The sequence below is a fragment of the Cnephaeus nilssonii genome (genome assembly GCF_951640355.1).
Source record: "Cnephaeus nilssonii genome assembly, chromosome: 23".
Taxonomy (NCBI): Eukaryota; Metazoa; Chordata; class Mammalia; order Chiroptera; family Vespertilionidae; genus Cnephaeus; species Cnephaeus nilssonii.
In genome coordinates, this window is record NC_137094.1 from 9,723,930 (window position 1) to 9,742,356 (window position 18,427).

An 18,427-nucleotide genomic window follows, 5' to 3' on the forward strand; every position below is an offset into this window, starting at 1 on the left:
ACCTACCATGTGTCAGGGTTGGTCTAGGTGCTGAAGACAAAAATGCAGATAAGAAAAGGTCCCTGTTGGGTAGGATCTCGGGACCTGTGACTGGCCAGACAGGTACCTCAATAAACTCTGAGTCTACCGCGGGACACAGCCTGGCCCCATCTCTGCCTCGCTTAGTGAAAGATGACTTTCTGATTGACCGATTTCTAAGGTGACACCTAAACAAATGAGTAGGATCTGGCCAGATCCAGGGAGTAAAGGAGGTTTTTCAGGCTATGTTTGATAGCAACCCTTTGATAAAGAAAAAAAAAAAATTAGCATTTTTGTTTTACCCAAACCTTCTATTATGTTTTAAACTACACTGAGAAGACAGCATGGCTAAGAGTATAATCATTACAAATCTTGCATAATCCAACATAGCAAGACGGTAGGAATTAAACATCACCATAAAAGAGACCTAATACTGAAATCAAGTAAATGGCAATAATGATAACAACCCGAATATAATGAAAAGCAAATAGCATAGAGAGCCTTCTCTGCCCAGAAGTTGGTTCGCTTCTGTACATTTCGGTTCATTTATTATTCATTTCGGTTTGAAACACAGTTCACTGGACAAAGGCATGGAAGATTTCTTTAATAACTCTCAGTACTAATTTAATTCTACTTAAACACACATATTCTCGTGAATGCCACATGCTTTTCAGCATGATTTTATGTGTAAATCAGGATAATATGTTTTCAGGTCATTAAGTAAAAGGAAGCATGAACTAAAACCTATTTAATCAATGAGGTATCACCTTTAAACTGCCACAAGGTCATAAAAAAGATAATTTCAAAGCTATAAGTTCCCTAATTGTAATCAACAACAATCTAATAACGGGGAAAGAGAAGTACAGTCTAATGGCTGCCATAAACTTGAGCGAATCCCGGTCTATCTTTGAAGGTATTTCGCTTCCTCTTTTGCTGAAGGACCATCTCTCAAATTCTGGATTTCTGAGACAAAGTGAATGACCGCATCGTGCCCAGGGAGTGTGGACCTATAGTGCATCGTGATAATGATGTAGGCAGGCATCCACAGAACAGGGGTGAAGCTAAGCCCGGCAACTCAGTTCTATTCCACCATAAACAATATTTTAGTTTCATCCTGATCACAGAATATTAGCCCTTTTACTAACCCAGACAGATATATTCACAGCATGTGTATTGAGTCAGCAAGAGGAGCGTGCTATGTCTAACTGAATTCTCTGTATATTTATGAGCGTGTGTGTGTGTGTGTGTGTGTGTGTGTGTGTGTATGCATGTATGTATATGTATACAGGGTATCCCAAGAAAATGTACACACATTTTTAACCCATTATTAATTCCAATGAGTTAAATATGAAACGAAAGAAACAACAATTGAGCTATCATCTTTTAAAGTCTCCATGCATTTTTTGGGGATACCCTATATATACATATATACTTGCGCATAAATATTACAGGATATTAGACCACACATTCTCAAACACATAAACAATTGATCAAATTAGCCCTATTTTGTGAATGCAATGTAAACTGATGTATATTATAAACTAAGTCTGTGTAAATGCTATAAAATGAAGATAAGACATTAAATATTCCATATATCCTGTTAAGAGGATATTACTATGTAACTTTAAAAAAACAACTCTGTTAAAGCACTAACTACTCTTTAATACCTCACTGTGAATAAAGGATATCATACACTAAGGTATAGAGCCATCACAACTTTCTATCCTTCCCAGCACGTTGGGTTAGAGTTCAAAGAGGAAGCTATAAATACTCAAGGTTTCTTTCTTTGGTCTCACTTCTTCAATAAGCACCTATGGAACTCCAATTCCTGTTTTATTATGGGTTCATGAAATAGGAGACTGCCTGAGTCAATCAGCCCCCAAAGTCTCTTTCAAGCATTCTTTTCTTAAACAACGTGGCTTCTGCCATTTAGAGTTCCAAGTACTTCAGTAAACCTTCATCCACCCATTCCATAATGTCATAAAAGGTAGATAGCAGTGAGCTGTTCTTATGATGGGGCGGGTAATGCATCTGTCCTACAGGGCTTCCATAGGAATCCCTTATTTTACCCTGGTGAGGAGGCCTTTCTGGCTTTCATGCTCCTTGTGAGGGATGTTCCCAGCCCTACAGATTCCCATTAACAAGACAATGACACTGTCCCTCAGTCCAGAATACAGTGGTTCCTGGAGCTGGACTATGAGACAGACAGGGGTGTCCTGAGGCCCTTGTCCTTTGGTATTTTCAGAAAACACACATTCCTGAACACACAACTCAGAATCGTGCTCTTACTATTCTGAGACACACTTTCTATTCAAAGGCTATACCTGTCAACTGTAAGAATGATTTTTCTTCTGAGTATAGAGCCCCCAAAATAATTAAAATAGCCCGCCCAATGTGGCTTAGTAGTTGAGCTGATATCAACCTATGAACCAGAAGGTCACGGTTCTATTCCAGGTCAAGGCACATGCCCTGGTTGTGGGCTCAATGCCCAGTGGCGGGGGGGGGGGGAGGGGGGGAAAGGGAGGTTGTGTGCAGGAAGCAGCCAACCAATGATTCTCTCTTATAATGGATGTATCTACCTCTCTCTCCCTCTCCCTTATTCTCTGAAGTCAATAAAAGTATATTTAAAAACAATTAAAACAGGGTAGAATCAACGGCACGTCAAAAGAATTATTATGACTAAGTTAGGTCCTTTTTAAAAAATATCCAGATGGCATCACATTTCACACATGAAAGTGACAATACTGAACTCTCATCAGTAAGACATGACATTTAAAGGTGTTTTCCCAGTGGTGTGAGTAGAGTTTTCCTATCCTAGTACCTACACACTGTCCCATTTTTGCCAAATAGAAAAGCTTTAGATACACATCTAAATCAGTTCTTCAAAAAACCAGGGACAAGAACGACTTGTGTTAGAAAATTAAAGCTCCAATGAAATATATGAATTTTGAATCTAAATAAGATCTCAAACCAAAAAAAACAAAAAATATTTCCCAATCTTTTAAACATGTATAGAGCGAGAAATATGTGTGTGTGTGTGGTGTTGTGAACCTACACACACACACACACACACACACACACACACACACACACACGGTGTGAGATGAAAGCAGTCTCAACAAAACAATAAAATAGTATCAATATCAGGGTCTCAATAAAACAAAACCACCACCACCAAACCAATCAGCAATACCAGGGAGCCCGTAGTTCTAAAAGAAAGCGAAGTCTAACAGTAGACAAGGTGATCACTGGAGACTTACACACGTCCAGACAGCCAAGGCTGTTCACAGACTTACCCCCGGGGGGCATCACCATCGCTGCAGGCTCACTTGTCAGGCTGCCCCTGGTGTTTGCAGCATCCACTTCTACCGTGTAATTAGTAAAAGGAACCAGCCCGTCGACGGGCACCCACTGGTTGGACTCTTCACCACGGTGCACGAGGCGTGTGCCATTCAGAAGCGTGTAGTTATTAGCGGCTGAATAAGAAGGAAACGTATTAAAGTGAGTACGTATCTGAGGATTCTCTCCTGATATTATTTCAATATTTTCTGGGGTTCCTAAATATCCAATATTAAACAAAACTATACTATCACCACCATAAGAGGCATCCCTCATGCCTTCATTCATTTTCCTGTTCTGTAAACAAAATGTTACCTGAGATAATGTTATGTTTTCTAATTTATTCATCACAAGGATTAAAGTAACTGGACTGACATTCTAAGAGAGTGGAAAGCCACGTCACAAGTATCATGCACAAAAGTAAAAATCCTGTGCTGACATCTAAATTGACCACTTGATGAATCATTTACAACTTGTTTCAGGATTTCTCAAATACTTGAATTTTCTGTGATGCGCAGACTGGGAGGAAATCACTCATTTTCTCCCAAATAGAACAGTTCTGGATGTGAACAATGCAGTCAAATGTATGTAAGAAATGGTATTTATCAACATGGGGCCAATTTCTGCTCATTTTGCTTGGCAGGTTGGTCGACGGCTTTCCATCCAATGCCTGTTTAAATCAGAACCGGTCAGAACATCCTGAGAAGCAGCTGGGGAAGGGAAGTCATCCGTGTCCACTTTGATCTGGGGATCCATTTCTCAGCTCCCTGAAAGCCAGGCGGGGCTGCCTGGCTGCATCAGAGCATCACTCCCGATGCGTCCTCACCGGGTCCCACCACCACCCTTCCTTGCGAAGCTTCGGCAGACCCATCCTCAGCGTGTCTGGGATGCAGGGATGTCCGGCTCTCTGACACAGTGTTTTATCTCCTCGTCCATGCAGCTGGGTGACGCTCAAGGTTAAGAAGAGGGAGAACTCAGACTTAAAACTGCATTGTAATATTTATTTCACTCTCAATTGAGTGCTTTCCTGAGAAGTTTACTGGAGGACAATTTTTCTAAAGATTGCTTAATTTTAGTAAAATTTAGTTATAATTACTCTTAAACACACAACACACACAACAAAGAACTATTAAGAACAGTAATATTTACTACAAAGAACCTTCTTCCTTTGCCAAATCGCTTAATATATTTACCTTCAATATTCCCCAAAGAGAATATATGGTACCGATGGGCTAAAACATGGAAATAATTCCTATTCACTTTTAGTGAACAGAATGAAGACGTATTCACAGCTTGGCAATGCTTTTAATTTCCTAATATGGAAACAGACAATTCCCAGCTACATGTGCACAACATACATTAGCAGGAAGTCCTGAAACCTGCGGCAGCCTTTGATAGCATCAGGACGTTCTAGAAAGACACCACCAAACGCGCTATATTTATTAGTCCCCATAGGTTCCTCACAACTAGTCCACTTGCTTCGGCCAAAGATGACGGAGCTCCAACTGCATGCAGGGAGGAGACTTTGCCAGGTGATTATAACAATACCAGAGGCCTGGTGCACGAAATTTGTGCACTTGTGTGTGTGTGTATGTTTGTGTGTGTGTGTGTGTGTGTGTGGGAGGGTGGTCCCTCAGCCCGGCCTGCACCCTACTGCTGGCAGTCAGACATCCTTCTCCCAATCTGGGACACTGCATGCACAAGTAACCGTACTTTTCATACAGGCGAAAGACATCTTGCTGCTGTATGGGCAGCTACATTTTTTTGCCCTGATTATAAAAAAGTAGTACATAACATGATCCTTCTGAGGTAGTAGTACCATTTTCTCCATCTTATGGGTGGAAAAACTGAAGCAGAGAGAAGTAATTGGCTCTGTCACACAGTTTTAAGTGTCAGAATCAGGGCTGACCACAAAACGTGTGAGCCAGAGTCTATGCATGTCATTGCTGCATCGTCCTGTTTTTTTGTGTTAGAGTAGCCTTGCCAGGTTTTAATTTTTAAATCTAAGAGATTGTTCCCAATATATAGGGAAGGGTCCCTAGGCCTGGCTGGCAATCAGGACCGATCTGTGGGGTGACCGGTGGGTGGGGCAACCGGGGGCCCCCGCTGGCACCCGCCTTGGCTGGCGACCTGGTGCCGCCTGCTGGCCAGCCCCACCCTCTTGCCTGCTGGCCCCACCCCCGATTGCCCCGCTGCTGCTGGTCACCTCCCTCCTGCGTTGAGCATCTTCCCCCTGGTGATCAGTGCGCATCATAGCGACCAGTTGTCCTGCCATTCGGTCTATTTGCATATTAGGGTTTTATTATATGGGACTAGAGGCCCGGTGCACGAATTCGGGCACTGGTGGGGTTCACTCAGCCCACCCCATGGGGCCATCGGGGCGGGTGGCCAAGGCGAGGGGCCGCATTCATTCCAGTCATTCTGCCGTTCAGTCAATTTGCATATTACCCTTTTATTATATAGGATGCTCAAAATGCATCAGACAGTTCCGGCATTCCAGAGACCTGGTTAAGATGAAATGTGCATCACTTCTAAGTATTGTCTAAGAAAATGACATGAGCCACATCCAAAGTCCGCCTTAAAGTTCCCATAACGTCTAGTTCTGTGGAAGCCTTTTCTGTTACAGCCAAAACTACTGCTGCTGTCACATGCCTGGTTATAAAATGTCAAAAAGTCCAGCTTATCCCATAAGACCCAGGCCCCTGAAGGAGTAGAACTGTGTACATCTTTCAAAGGATTGAAAATTTCAAACCAATAATGAAAATTCTGAAATTAAGCCAAGATAATTTTACAAATTTTGAGCTAGGTGCAAATGAAAAATTAATGAATTAATATCTATGCTTATATAATTGGTGAGTTCCCCAAACCCCTTGCATTTTGTTGAGTTTTGAAGTGAATTTCTAGCTGTAAAACAAACACTACTGCCAGCTTTGGAAATGGCAGAGCAGGGGAAAATATATTAAGTACCATTTTATTCTAAGTTTCACAGATAACATTAATACGTGGTAATTATACAATTAGTTGTAACATTAAGTTCTAGTTATAGAACAATGATTACTCAGTAATTATAAGAAGTATATAATTACTCAATAATTATGAGAAGTATGCAATTACATAAACCATTTTGTTCAGCTCAAAAAAGAACTTGTACATCTCCGGGAGCCACACAGCTGAGCGAGTGCAACATGCAGCTCAATTCACAGACCTGGAGCCACTGACCGGATTTCAACCGTCCAGGAAGCTCACATCTCCAGATCCAAAACCAAAAGAGAGTATTATGCTAAGTGAAATAGGCCAGACAAAGAAAGACAAGTGTCACATGATCTCACTCATATGTGCAATCTAATGAACAAAGTAAACTGACCAATCAGAGACATGGAAGCATGCAACAGACTGAAGCATTTCAGAGGGAAGGGGGGTGGGGAAGAGATCAACCAAAGAACTTGCATGCATAGATGCATTGTCCAGGACACAGACAATAGGGCAGTGAAGGCCTGGGGCGGGGGAGGGAGTGGCTTGGAGAGGACCATCCAGGGTGGGGGGGGGTGCCATTTGTAATACTTTCAACAATAAAGATAAATTAACACTATTGAGATGTTTTAAAATAAACTTATGAATCCACATTATAGAACCTAGAGACTAAAACAAACAAACCAACCAACCAGGATCCACAATTTTGGCTTTTCCCTGCCCTTTCTTCCTTTGAACTTGACCATTGTGGACCCCTAGGTACTGGGGAAAATTCTCACAATTGAAGTCCTCTAATCCCCACTCCATAGAGGGTGTGCTTTGCCACTTCTCACTGCAACGACTGAGTCTTCAGTGAGCTGGAAAATGCAGTCCCCTTGGTTCAGCCTCAAGAATCAGGCTGGAAACGCTGAAGCGATAAGCGTTTCCTATCGCAGGTGCGCCTTCCTGTCTGTGGGCCTCAGCGTGGACCCTATTTGTGAGTATAAATGGATGGTGCAGGCCGCTTTAAGCTTCTGTGTTCTTGGTCCACAGCTCTCCATTACCCCGCCCCCAGGACCTGGGAGTCTTAGGTGGAGTTCCTCTCTTCCAAGCTCTTTTTTAAAATGTATTTTTTATTGATTTCAGAGAGGAAGGGAGAGGGAGAGAGAGATAGAAACATTGGTGACTGAGGATCACTGATTGGCTGTTTCCTCACTACTGGGGATTGAGCCTGCAACGTGGGCAGGTGCCTCACTGGGAATTGAACCGTGACCTCCTGTTCATGGGTTGATGCTCAACCACTGAGCCATGCCACACTGGTCAAGCTCGTGTAAAATTTGAAAATAAACTAGAAAGTGTTTCAGGGAATCCACATTCTAAAGATTTTTCTAAAAGGTTAATTCATGCATTCCTACTTTTCTATTTTATAGTGAATAAACAAGTGTTTAATGAAGAAACAATCAAAATAAATCTTCTGTCCTACGGATTTCACTCACAAGGAACCTTCCCTTTAACTTCAAACAGGAAGTCATACTAAAATGTTAACATCAATGCCCACTTTGAAGACTGAAAACCTTACAGTTAGCATTCTCAATGATTGAACAGTAGGGCATATACTATTATTTTTTAGGCAAAAGTCAGCATAAGTAGGTATTTTCCCACGTATGAGTCAGGGATGAGTAAATGATGTGTATCCCGGGAATATCATCTTGTTGGGTTCTCTAGACTGAAATACATAAATGGGTTTGCTTTCCCATTCTTGTTCTAATCATTGTCACAAGAATTTTAATGCACCATATATTCCGTAATTTTTTCCCTCCGTGCGGCACTGTTCTGACCTTTTCAATATTCTGTAATTTGACTGGCTGGCCATTTCTGTTCTCTCCCTTTTTACAGCCTTATTAACTCATGGGAAAGAGGTGACATGAACAACCAATCAGAATAGGTAATACTGCAAAGGTCAGCTCAGTCTTGTACAGTATCATCACCCACGGAAGGCTGTATGTCAGGCATTAACATCCTGATATCTTATTCATGTGACAAAGATTGTAACAAGAACAGAAAATGGCACAACACGAATCCGTTCTCCTGACAAAGACGGTAATGAGAAATGACAGCGAACAAACCAAACTGATTCTTGTTACCGTGTGAAGATTTTCCATGTCAGACCTGGTCCTGCTTTAAGTTAGCCTTTTTCTGAATCCAATTACACCTGCAGGTAGAAAAGGCATAGACTAATTCCCCCACTTCTTGCCGTACAAAGGAAAAGCTGGATTTTTCCTGCGCTGAGGTCTCAATTTTCACGGTGTTCAGCTCTACCTCCCTATCCCAAAGTCCTGCCAATACTGAAATCAAAAGACATCAAATGGCAACAGAGGCCTTTAATGTTGAGCTAAGAATTCTAGATCCTCTTAGATAGCACATTAATATTTAAGTTACTTTTATTTATTCTTTCTAAGGATATCATTTCAAATTACATTACCCAACAGGCAAGCGTGTCCTCCAAACTCCATTATTCTCACAGATCTCACTTTGGTAGAGATGTAAAAGGTGTTGGGTGTTTGTTTAAGTTAATATACAGTTAAAGGGACCTATTGCTGGCCTTCAATTTTTGCCAATGAAGAAAATATTTAGAGACGGATACCTGCGTAGCTGTCTTCCCCACAGTGCCTTTTGAAAGAGAAAGAAGTAACCTGTGAACCACTTAGGATGCTGAGAAGGACAGTGCTCTATTAAGGCATCATATTTCTCACCATTATGGCAATTACTCTAATGTGGTTGTTAATTAGTTGTCATCTAGTAAAAGCTGCAGTTTTTTGATTCCTCTTTAAAGTGGATATTCTGCTAGAATGACAACTATAGTTCAGGGGATACTAGTAAATACATGGAACATTTCATCGCCTCAACAAGAGATGCTTCAGAAACGTTGGCCCCGAGACTCTGCTGTGCAGGAGCAGGGTCAGCTGTACGATCTGGGGATCTTATGGCTTTGTCCTGACTTTGTTTTTAATGTGAGAGCCCCAACCTCCTGCGTGAGGCACAGTTATCCTTTTAAAAATGTTAAGGATCGTTCTTACAAGTCCTTTAGAGCACGTCTCTTTTCACCAGCTTTGTTCCATGCACCACGGTCAGTTGGATTTTCCTAAATAAATCTCACTTTATTCACATCAGAACAATAATTTTATGTGCAAAGAGTGAATTCAGAGATTATGACGGGTAAATGAGGGGAGTGTCGTCCATTTTCATGCTATATGATGACAAGTCAGATTTGCTTTGACTTTTACTTACGTTTCCGCCTATTTAGACAAAGTGTTATTTTTTCCCATATGAACAAACTACTGCCATTATCTCAATCCGTTAAGAGCTATTTGGGTAAATATGCCCCCGTGGTACGTGGTCTCTAGCTTCTAAACTGCACATTGGACATGAACATGACTAACAGAAGATGCTGTTTCCTGTAAGGTCTGGTTAAGTCTTACTGAACCTACGGAATGTGCTGAGCCCTTGGTATTGCTGTGATCAAACGCCTAACTCACCAACCCCAGCAGATCTCAGACCAGAGTCGCCTGTTCTTAACGAAATGTGCATCATTTTCACTTGACTTCCTAAAGACAGGTCTTCCATTAAAGGAGAACCACCACGTGGGGACCCAGTATTTGGGTGACAATTACCCATGTTTTGCTGGTGACTCTACCTGTGTTCTTATACTAGTTACCTAGTCCTGTGTAATGGTATTAACACAAACTTAGCAGCTCCAAACAACATGCATTTCTTATCTCAGAGTTTCTGTGAGACAGGAGTCTGAGCCCGGCTGAGTTGCTCAGGGTCCCCAAGGGCTGCAACCAAGTGTGGCCTGGGACTAGGGTCAACTGGGGAAGGGTCCCCGGCAGCTCACAAAGTCCTTGGCAGCATTCAGTCCCAAGAAACCACTCATGAATGGAGAAAGGGCTGAAATAATTTTCACCATTTGTTAACACGGGTTATTTATAGGTAATGGGGTTTTAGAAAATATTTTTCTATAGTACGTGAATTTTTAAGTTAGCATGTACAATTTTTAAAAATCAAAAGAATCTTGAGAAGGTTGAGATATCCAAAGAAAATATGTACATTGTATTGAAATTTATGAATAAGTTAGAGTAAACCCAGGAATCCACTAAATACAGCCCACAGGCCCAATCTGGCCAGGTGCCTCTCCTTGTAAATAAAGTTTTATTAGAACACAGACACTTATACTTTCAGGTTTTGTCATGCTACCTGGCACAACTGAGAAGTTATGGCACAGACCATATTGCCTGCCAAGTCTAAAATGCTTACGATGTGGCTTTATAGAAAAAGTTTGCCAACTTTTGAATTAAACAATTACACTAACTACCTCTTAAAAATGATCCGCCTTCCTCAATAAAGAGAGCCATTTCCAATTTCTGGATTTATTTTCTTGAGTAAACTCTTTTTAAAGAGTGGAACAGGGTACGTGGAAAGAACACTTTAGTGATATGACCCTACCCTACCTCGCTGCCCTATATTGTCATTAATGCTTGGAATGTCTCTAATTATTCAGCGATCATAAATGCAAATTATTGAAAAGGAAAGAAACAGGAAAAAAACAGGCTAAAGGTAGTCCCTTATTCCACAAGCCCAGGAAGTCTGCAAGTGGAAGTCCATGCAGTTAGCTGCTGTCTTCTAGGCTTAGTAAGGTAAACAAACAAACAAAGAAATTAAGGACTCTTTGGGTGAAAGAAGGATGTTTCAACTGTTTCAGCTGCTTTTGAATGACTTTTTCAGACTTCCAGAGGTAATCTGCCAAAAACACAACCCACCCCGTTCCTGCAGACCTTGGTGAAAATAAGCCAATGGCGAAAGTATTGGCAGACAGAGCAAACGCCTTAGAATCTATTGCCTTAGAATTTAATTTAAGAAACAGAATCTACTTTAATATTGCCTCAGAATCTATTTGAAGAAAATAACCAGATAAGTGCACTAAATCCTGCCTATTCTAAATATAAGCAACATGAATTACAAGCAAGGTTTAATTGTGCCTATGGAAAAATTCGGCTTGAGAACCAAGAACAGGTGGCTAGAGTCAGAGGCAAGAGAATGATAAAGCGTTACCAGGAGTCCCCAAATAAGCATTCGGTATATAAAGGATCATAAGATACACATTTGTGTGTAAAGCAAAGAGGGTTTGATATATAAATGTTGCCCTCTTGAGCAACAACTTCATCAATTTTGCGCTCTAATTCAAACTTGAACTGTGTTCTCCTTCAAATCCCCCAGATGGTACCTTTGCAGCCTGCATAATCTATATATATAAAAGCCTAAGCAACTGTTATGACTGGTCAACAGGACGACTGGTTGCAGGAGCCGCCCCCTGGTGGTCAGTGCGCTCCCACAGCCAACCTCCCATGGCCAGCCAACCTCCTGCTGTCCCTCCACCCTGCCGGCTGGCCCCGATCGCCCAATCGGGACTGGGCGACACAGCCCTGATAGGCCCCGATCGCCGGCCAGGCCAAGGGACCCCACCCATGCACAAATTCATGCACTGGGCCTCTAGTTATAGAAATAAAAGAGCCAGCTTGAATCCCTTCAAAGGCATTTCATCCACCTTAACTGTGTTCTTATTGTTAACCTAGACCAGTTAGTGCGGTTCACTATGAAATAAATGTGTGAAAACAGACATCTCAGCCAGGAGAAATAGTCAACCACTTACCTAATGCATCTTAAGTTTCCAGTTTATAGCCTTATAAATTTAAAAAAGTGTAAGTTATTTTAAAACTTACTTCATCTTAAGAAAAATACTGAGAAATATGAATTGTTTAATTAACAAAGTTATGGTTACATATTTTCATCTTTATCTTTTAATTCTTGCTCATTCTTTAGGCTTCCATTGTCAGGATGCCAATGAAGATTATCTGCTTTTCTAAACATACTCATAACTCACAGATGACAGTAAGAATACTCAGTTCTTCAGGGCAATGATCAGAAAGAAAACTGGCCAAGAAGCAGACCTGGGGATCTCCAATCCATAATCAAATATCTAGATTGATTGTGTCACTTACACTTGTATTGATTTCCATTGGAGTGGCTCACCCAAGGGAATAATAAAAATGTGGAATAAAACTGATTTATGAGAACAAAATAAATCCTTTTGTGAGCACTAATGAATTGGTGCTATTTAACCCTTTCAATCACAGAGGGGGGAAAACTATTTATTTTTTTAAGAATGCTGAGCTGGCCAAAAGAAGTCATATCAGAAATGCCAATAGTGCCAGGTGCCATTACACCACGTCGTGATGCTGGGAAAGAAACATGGCTCTGAATTTGATGGAAGGCACCATTTGACATGTGACATACGTCCAGCCTTCCTGGGCCAACTCCCATGTGTCATCAGACATGATGGACCTGTAGGTCCAGAGTGGTATGGAATCACTCAATAAATGTTTATTGTGCTTATTTACATGATTTATAAGACAGCTGAAAAGCAAGAACTAAATATGGTGGCACATTAACTCCACTTAATTTTTTCCCCCTTGAAATAGGTGCTTTTAATTCTACTCAAATCTTAGTGTGTAAGAGTTAAATCGAGGGTTCTCTCCAGGATGACAGGGGCATCCAGGGAAATAGCTTTCAGCATAATTTGTAAGGGACATACAAATATTTGCCTTAAAGAACATTAAAGGATCTAGAAAAAGATGAGATGATTTGTACATAAAGCCAAAGCAACCGATTGACTCTATCAATTGAGCCAACCAGCCAATTTAATGAGGGAAAAAATTAGTTACTTCGGGTTCCTTAAAACTGGTAGAAAAAGCATTCCCAAAAGTTTGGCATTGATTCACTTCCGACTTTCCCATTGGTGCTGACATCTTTCCACACGTTCGTTCTAACCCTGTGCTGTCCAGTACAACCCCCCACTGCCCACTTGTGGCTTTTGAGCACTTGGAAGGGGGCTAGTGTAGCTAAGGCACCAATTTCTAATTTTATTTAATTTTACCTAAAATCTGATCACTGATTTTAGTTACCGGAAAACTTTTAAATACGTTGTATGTGAATCTACTGTTTTAATTGAAAACTTCATGAAATCTAAACATGGATCAAACCTTTCTGATAACAATCGTCACTGAATGGAAGTGTTCCGTAAGTGTAAAGTATATACACCGACTCATGAAGAAAAAAGTGTTGGCATCTCAGTATTAACGTAGGATTATGCTTACATGATGAAATGATAACATTTTGGGTATGTTAGTTTACATAAGCTATAATCCCAAATTAATTTCAACTGTTCCTTTTTGCTTTTTAATGTGCATATCAGGGCATTTCAATTTCTGCATGCTAAAGGGAATATTAGAAGTTACAGTTAAATGCAGGTTCATTTTCATCTTAAATCGGTTGAAGAAAACCATACAGTTTCAAGATGTGGCTACATACATCCACACAGAATGAAGGGGATGTTATTTGTAGAAGCACCGATCCTGTTGCATACACTGCATTTGAGTCACAGTCCTGAGAAAGCTTATGACAGAACTCCGTGGGAGGGACTGGCATAAGAAAGAGCAAGCTGATTTGTTGTCAGCTCTGAAAATTCGGCTTAGACTGGCGTGGTGTTTAATGAATGTACAGGAAGGTAACTTTATGTATCCTCCCCGGCATAAAAAGGCTTTAAAAATATTAATGCATTTTACTATTTACAATGAAGCATAATTTAATTCAGTTTGAGGGCACCGTAATTATCACAGCATAATAATTTTTCTAATGTAAGTTTTCCATGTATGCACACAGAGTAAGGCATTAACAGGAAACTGTACAGATCAAAAAGAGAGTAAGAGACTCTCTTATTATCTTACCTTATAATAGAGAAACATGCAAATTGACTGCACCTCCGCTATGCCCATGATTGGGCCGGCAGGAGGCTGGGGGCGGGACTCCGGGTGGCATATCCGCCGTTGAGAAGATCAAGATGGCGGTGCCCAGTGGCCGCTCCCGGGGGTGCCTGGGGCGATCGGCACCCCGGGGGGGCGTGGCCGGGCCCATACTGCAGCTCCCGGGCGTGCCTGGGGCGATCGGCAACCTAGGGGGGCGTGTCCGGGCCCCTCCAGCCCTTCCTGCCCCTCCAGGGGGTCCGGGGGTCGATCGGCCACCTGGGGGGGCGTGGCCCGGCCCCTCCCGCCCCTCCCGGGGGTCCCAGGGGCCGAGGCTTTCCGGGCCTTGGGCACCAGCGGGGAGCCTGCACCTATCGCAGGAAACCACTGGGGGTCGGCTCCTGTGATCCGTAGCAGGGACGCTGGGTGCAGCGAGCCCAAGGCCAGGAAAGCCTGGGGCGGAGGCTTTCCCGGCCTTGGGCACCAGTGGGCAGCCTGCATGGATCGCAGGAAACCACTAGGGGTCGGCTCCTTCGATCCTTAGCAAGGATGTTGAGTGCCCCCGAGCCCAAGGCCACCGCCTGGGGCCAAGCCCCGACCCTGAAAAAGGCAGAAGGCGGTGGCCACAGCCAAGGCCTGGGTCCCCGGTGCCGGCAGAAAACTGGTGCAAGCAGCCAGGTGAATGAAGGTCTATTGCACGAATCTTCGTGCAAACGGGCTACTAGTAAAGGAATAAATGATTAGGAGAAAGTGAAAGTGAACCACTTTAAATGTAAGGGATTCAAGGAAAAGCAAGATGATAAATAGTAATTGCAAGGGGTTGGGCTTCTGAAAGAAGTTGAGGGGCAAGATTTTTTAACACCGCACGTAAATGAAGCCAAGTCTTTTGCTCCCAATTTTCCCCAGAGGTTGGAGTTTTAAGGTCTTCTGTTTCCTAAAACCTTCTTAAAAGTTTTGCTGTAAGATGACGCAAGTTACCAACTGCCTCCTCCTTTTGTTTTCTTTTGGCATCCTTCACTCCTTCTTTGTCTGATTATAAAAGAAATGCTTGTTTGCTGTAGATTTTAAGAGGATATCAGAGAGGGTAACGAAAACATCTACAATTATCTAAATCTCAAGATAATCATTACCTTGTTAATATTTTGATGTTTTTTAGCATGTATCCTTTCATATTTTTATAGGATTTTTTTAAACTGAATAAAGTAACCCCATGATCATAAGAACTTAGGAGATATGAATCATCAGCGGGCTGTTCTTAGTATATACAGGATGATAACGTTAGAGTCATCCCACAGTACTTTCCAAGGAGCCAAAACATAGTCTGTGACCCTCATCACTCTACCCGGTGACAAAGGCCCATCACCGTCAAGGGAATCCATCCTGAGACCTCCCACAGGAGAAGCCAAGAATCCCAGAAGGAAATCCCTCGCTGTAGGTCTGTCTCAGAAGATGGGCCTAGAGGACAATTTTTTCTATTTCTCTGCAGAGTCCACCCTTCCATTTTCATCTAATATTAACTCATAGCTGACACCTACCTACTGAGAGCCTCCTTACTCAAAATCCAGACATTTGGGGATGATGGTTATGCTTTCAATCTAGAAATATCAAAAAACTGACTCTATTTACTCAGAGAATACTGAACCCTTGTCATGACAGAGCATACAAAAACCAATGCTTGGCGGTATGTACTAGTACATGGTATGCAACTACCGGTATAAAATATAACATATCTGCTCCACGGGCTGGCATCCACATGGGACCTTCATCATGCATGTACTAGAAAACCCCCAATCAGCCATGGTGTGGGTTTGAAAACGATATGAGCATATTTAAATACTTACATACATCCCATTTTGAAACAGGAATTTGATTGAAAAAATAAAAGCTATGCAAAGTCTTCCAAAGCCAAAGGTCAGATGATACTCAACAGTCTCCTTTCATGGGAAAGCAGAACGGAGAGATTCCTACACAAAGATGCTCCCGCAGCATCTGAAACATGACCTTCAGCCACAAGAACCCAGAAACCCAGCCCTCTCAAGACTCCGTGGGTTCCATGCACTGACTTTGGTGTGTGGCCCGGGCCAGGGCCAGGGCCAGGATTTGCATTTCATCATCACCTCGGCCCTTCCACGCACACCACAGCTCGGAGTTTGGGCTTGTTCATTATGTCAAGAAAAGAGCCAATTAGAAATGAGACACAAATTCAATAGCTGCTGTGTGAGTGTGGAGAACAGATGAGTTCTTAAGTAAGTTTGATAAATTAATGCCTAACTCCATTCTTGTGGAAGAATATGTCCTAATTACACATTTCTATAGCTTTATTGGCCATGACATGATATACAATCAGAAGTGCCAATATACTCAGTGGGTAAATATTCTACAGCCAAATGTTTGCAGTGTCATATATTATTACTGCCCATTCGAATTTTCAACAATACAGCAATGGTTTCCAATTCTGTGTACAATGATTTTTAAAAAATTTCCTGAGTGTTTATATGTATGTCCATTTATACCTCTAGAAACTTCATACAAAAGTAAATTAAAATGTAATTTCTTTTGAGCAGAATAGCAATTTGCTTCCCAAAGAAATAGAAAAAAAGTAATTTTTCTATTTCCCCTCTATTCTTAATGCTTCTTCTCATATGAATACTTGCTCTGAACATAACTTCCCCACAGTCGTCATTCCTAGTATCTCTTGTGTTAGTTAAAACATCTGAAATGGTCAGGGAGAGAGGCCCAGGGCTACTGTCTAAAACCAAAAGATCTTTCTAACACGACACTCATTAAGTTTCTTCTGTTTCTCTAACAGACACTACACGGCCAATAGCTGTATAATGTGGGCAACTGCAGACACTGCCTTTACCATGGCTGTGCTTGGGGCGCATTTGTGCATGAAATACTACCATCTGCTTCTTTAGACTTCCACCGAGCTTCAATGTTCATATATAGGGTTTTGATGGAATACAATGGGAGAGAGCTGTACTTTCTCTCACCTTTCCTTCTAAAAGTGTGGGAACTTGGGCTAAGTGGTCCTCAATAGAAGAGGACCAATGACAAGCCTAGGTTCTCTGCTACTGAGGTTGCCAGGCAGACATTCTCCTCCTTCAAAAGGAAGAATGATGAGGAATTAAACAATTTGTAGAAGACTCCACCATAACCGCTCAAGCAAAAAAAAAAAAAAAAAAAAAGGACATGGTATTGCCTACTAAGAATAGAACCAGAACCAGTGTATAGAATCCAAGGAATTTAGTCTAGTAGTATAGAGGCTGCCATTTGTGAAGACATTCTATAGGACCTGAGAATATTCCCTTTTTCTCTTAATAATGTTGTTTTCTATTTCCCCTCTTGATAATTAGATGATTTTACAGTTATAGTTGAAATTATTTTTGAAACTTTATAAAATAAAACCATAAGTTCCCATATTATTTTCACCTACCAGTTAAAAAACTTATAATTTTAAAACAGTTTCACATAAGCCATATTTGTACTACTATACTGTCAGTTATTTCAGTGTTTATTCCTAAATGTACACATTTCACTTATTTTAAGAAAAGAACACTCAATATGTTTCATAAGGAACGTTTCTATATATGTCACCTTTAATTGACATTGTTAGCTAATTCACAGAGGTGAAGAGAAAACACACTGAGGATGTTGCACCCGGATCCCTGGGAGCTGACTGCTCACCTGTGCAAGGTGAATGACTCACCCCTGAGAGCCATTGAGCAAAGCACTTATTACAGGTCAGTAAACGGCCCTTGCACGCCCTACAAAAAACTAATTCGCATCATATGTTCCTCAAAATAAAAAGGATGTTCCAAATCAGGTGGAATCCCACCGAACCAAGTGCTGATCCTTCCTTTTACGGCAGACATTAAGCAAAGGCGGACACTGTAATCCAGGAGGCCCTAGTGTGGGTTGGGCGATCGGTTACTTTTTACCATTCACGTTTGTTTGTGCTGTCATTCTCCCATGATGTTTTCATATTCAAGTTATTCTAATTCATCACCGAGGCCCAGGTTTTCCCAAATCTTCCCCCGATTGGCTCTGTTCACGTCTCTCGCCAACATACCTGCTTTTCTCTTGCCTCCCAGCCCTGAGAATGGCAGGACGAGGCTTACTGTGTCATCTTCTCTGTTTGCTGGAAAATTATATGGGACAGAGATCCGTGAGGTACCAACTTTGGTGTCATTTTATACACCCCAAATTTGGTTTATTAAAAACTAGCTGACAGTGTAATTAATCAGGTTATCATTTTCCACCTG

General features: G+C 41.6%; 1 protein-coding gene across 1 annotated transcript in view; it reads right to left on the minus strand.

Moving 5' to 3' along the window:
* Window positions 1-18,427, minus strand: part of USH2A (usherin) — a gene marked incomplete at its 5' end in the record, with an annotated part of 397,572 nt that overhangs the window by 148,339 nt on the left and 230,806 nt on the right. The window contains one exon of the mRNA XM_079763761.1: window positions 3,315-3,494. Coding sequence (XP_079619887.1) covers window positions 3,315-3,494 — 180 coding nt within the window. The remainder of the gene's footprint in view (window positions 1-3,314; window positions 3,495-18,427) is intronic.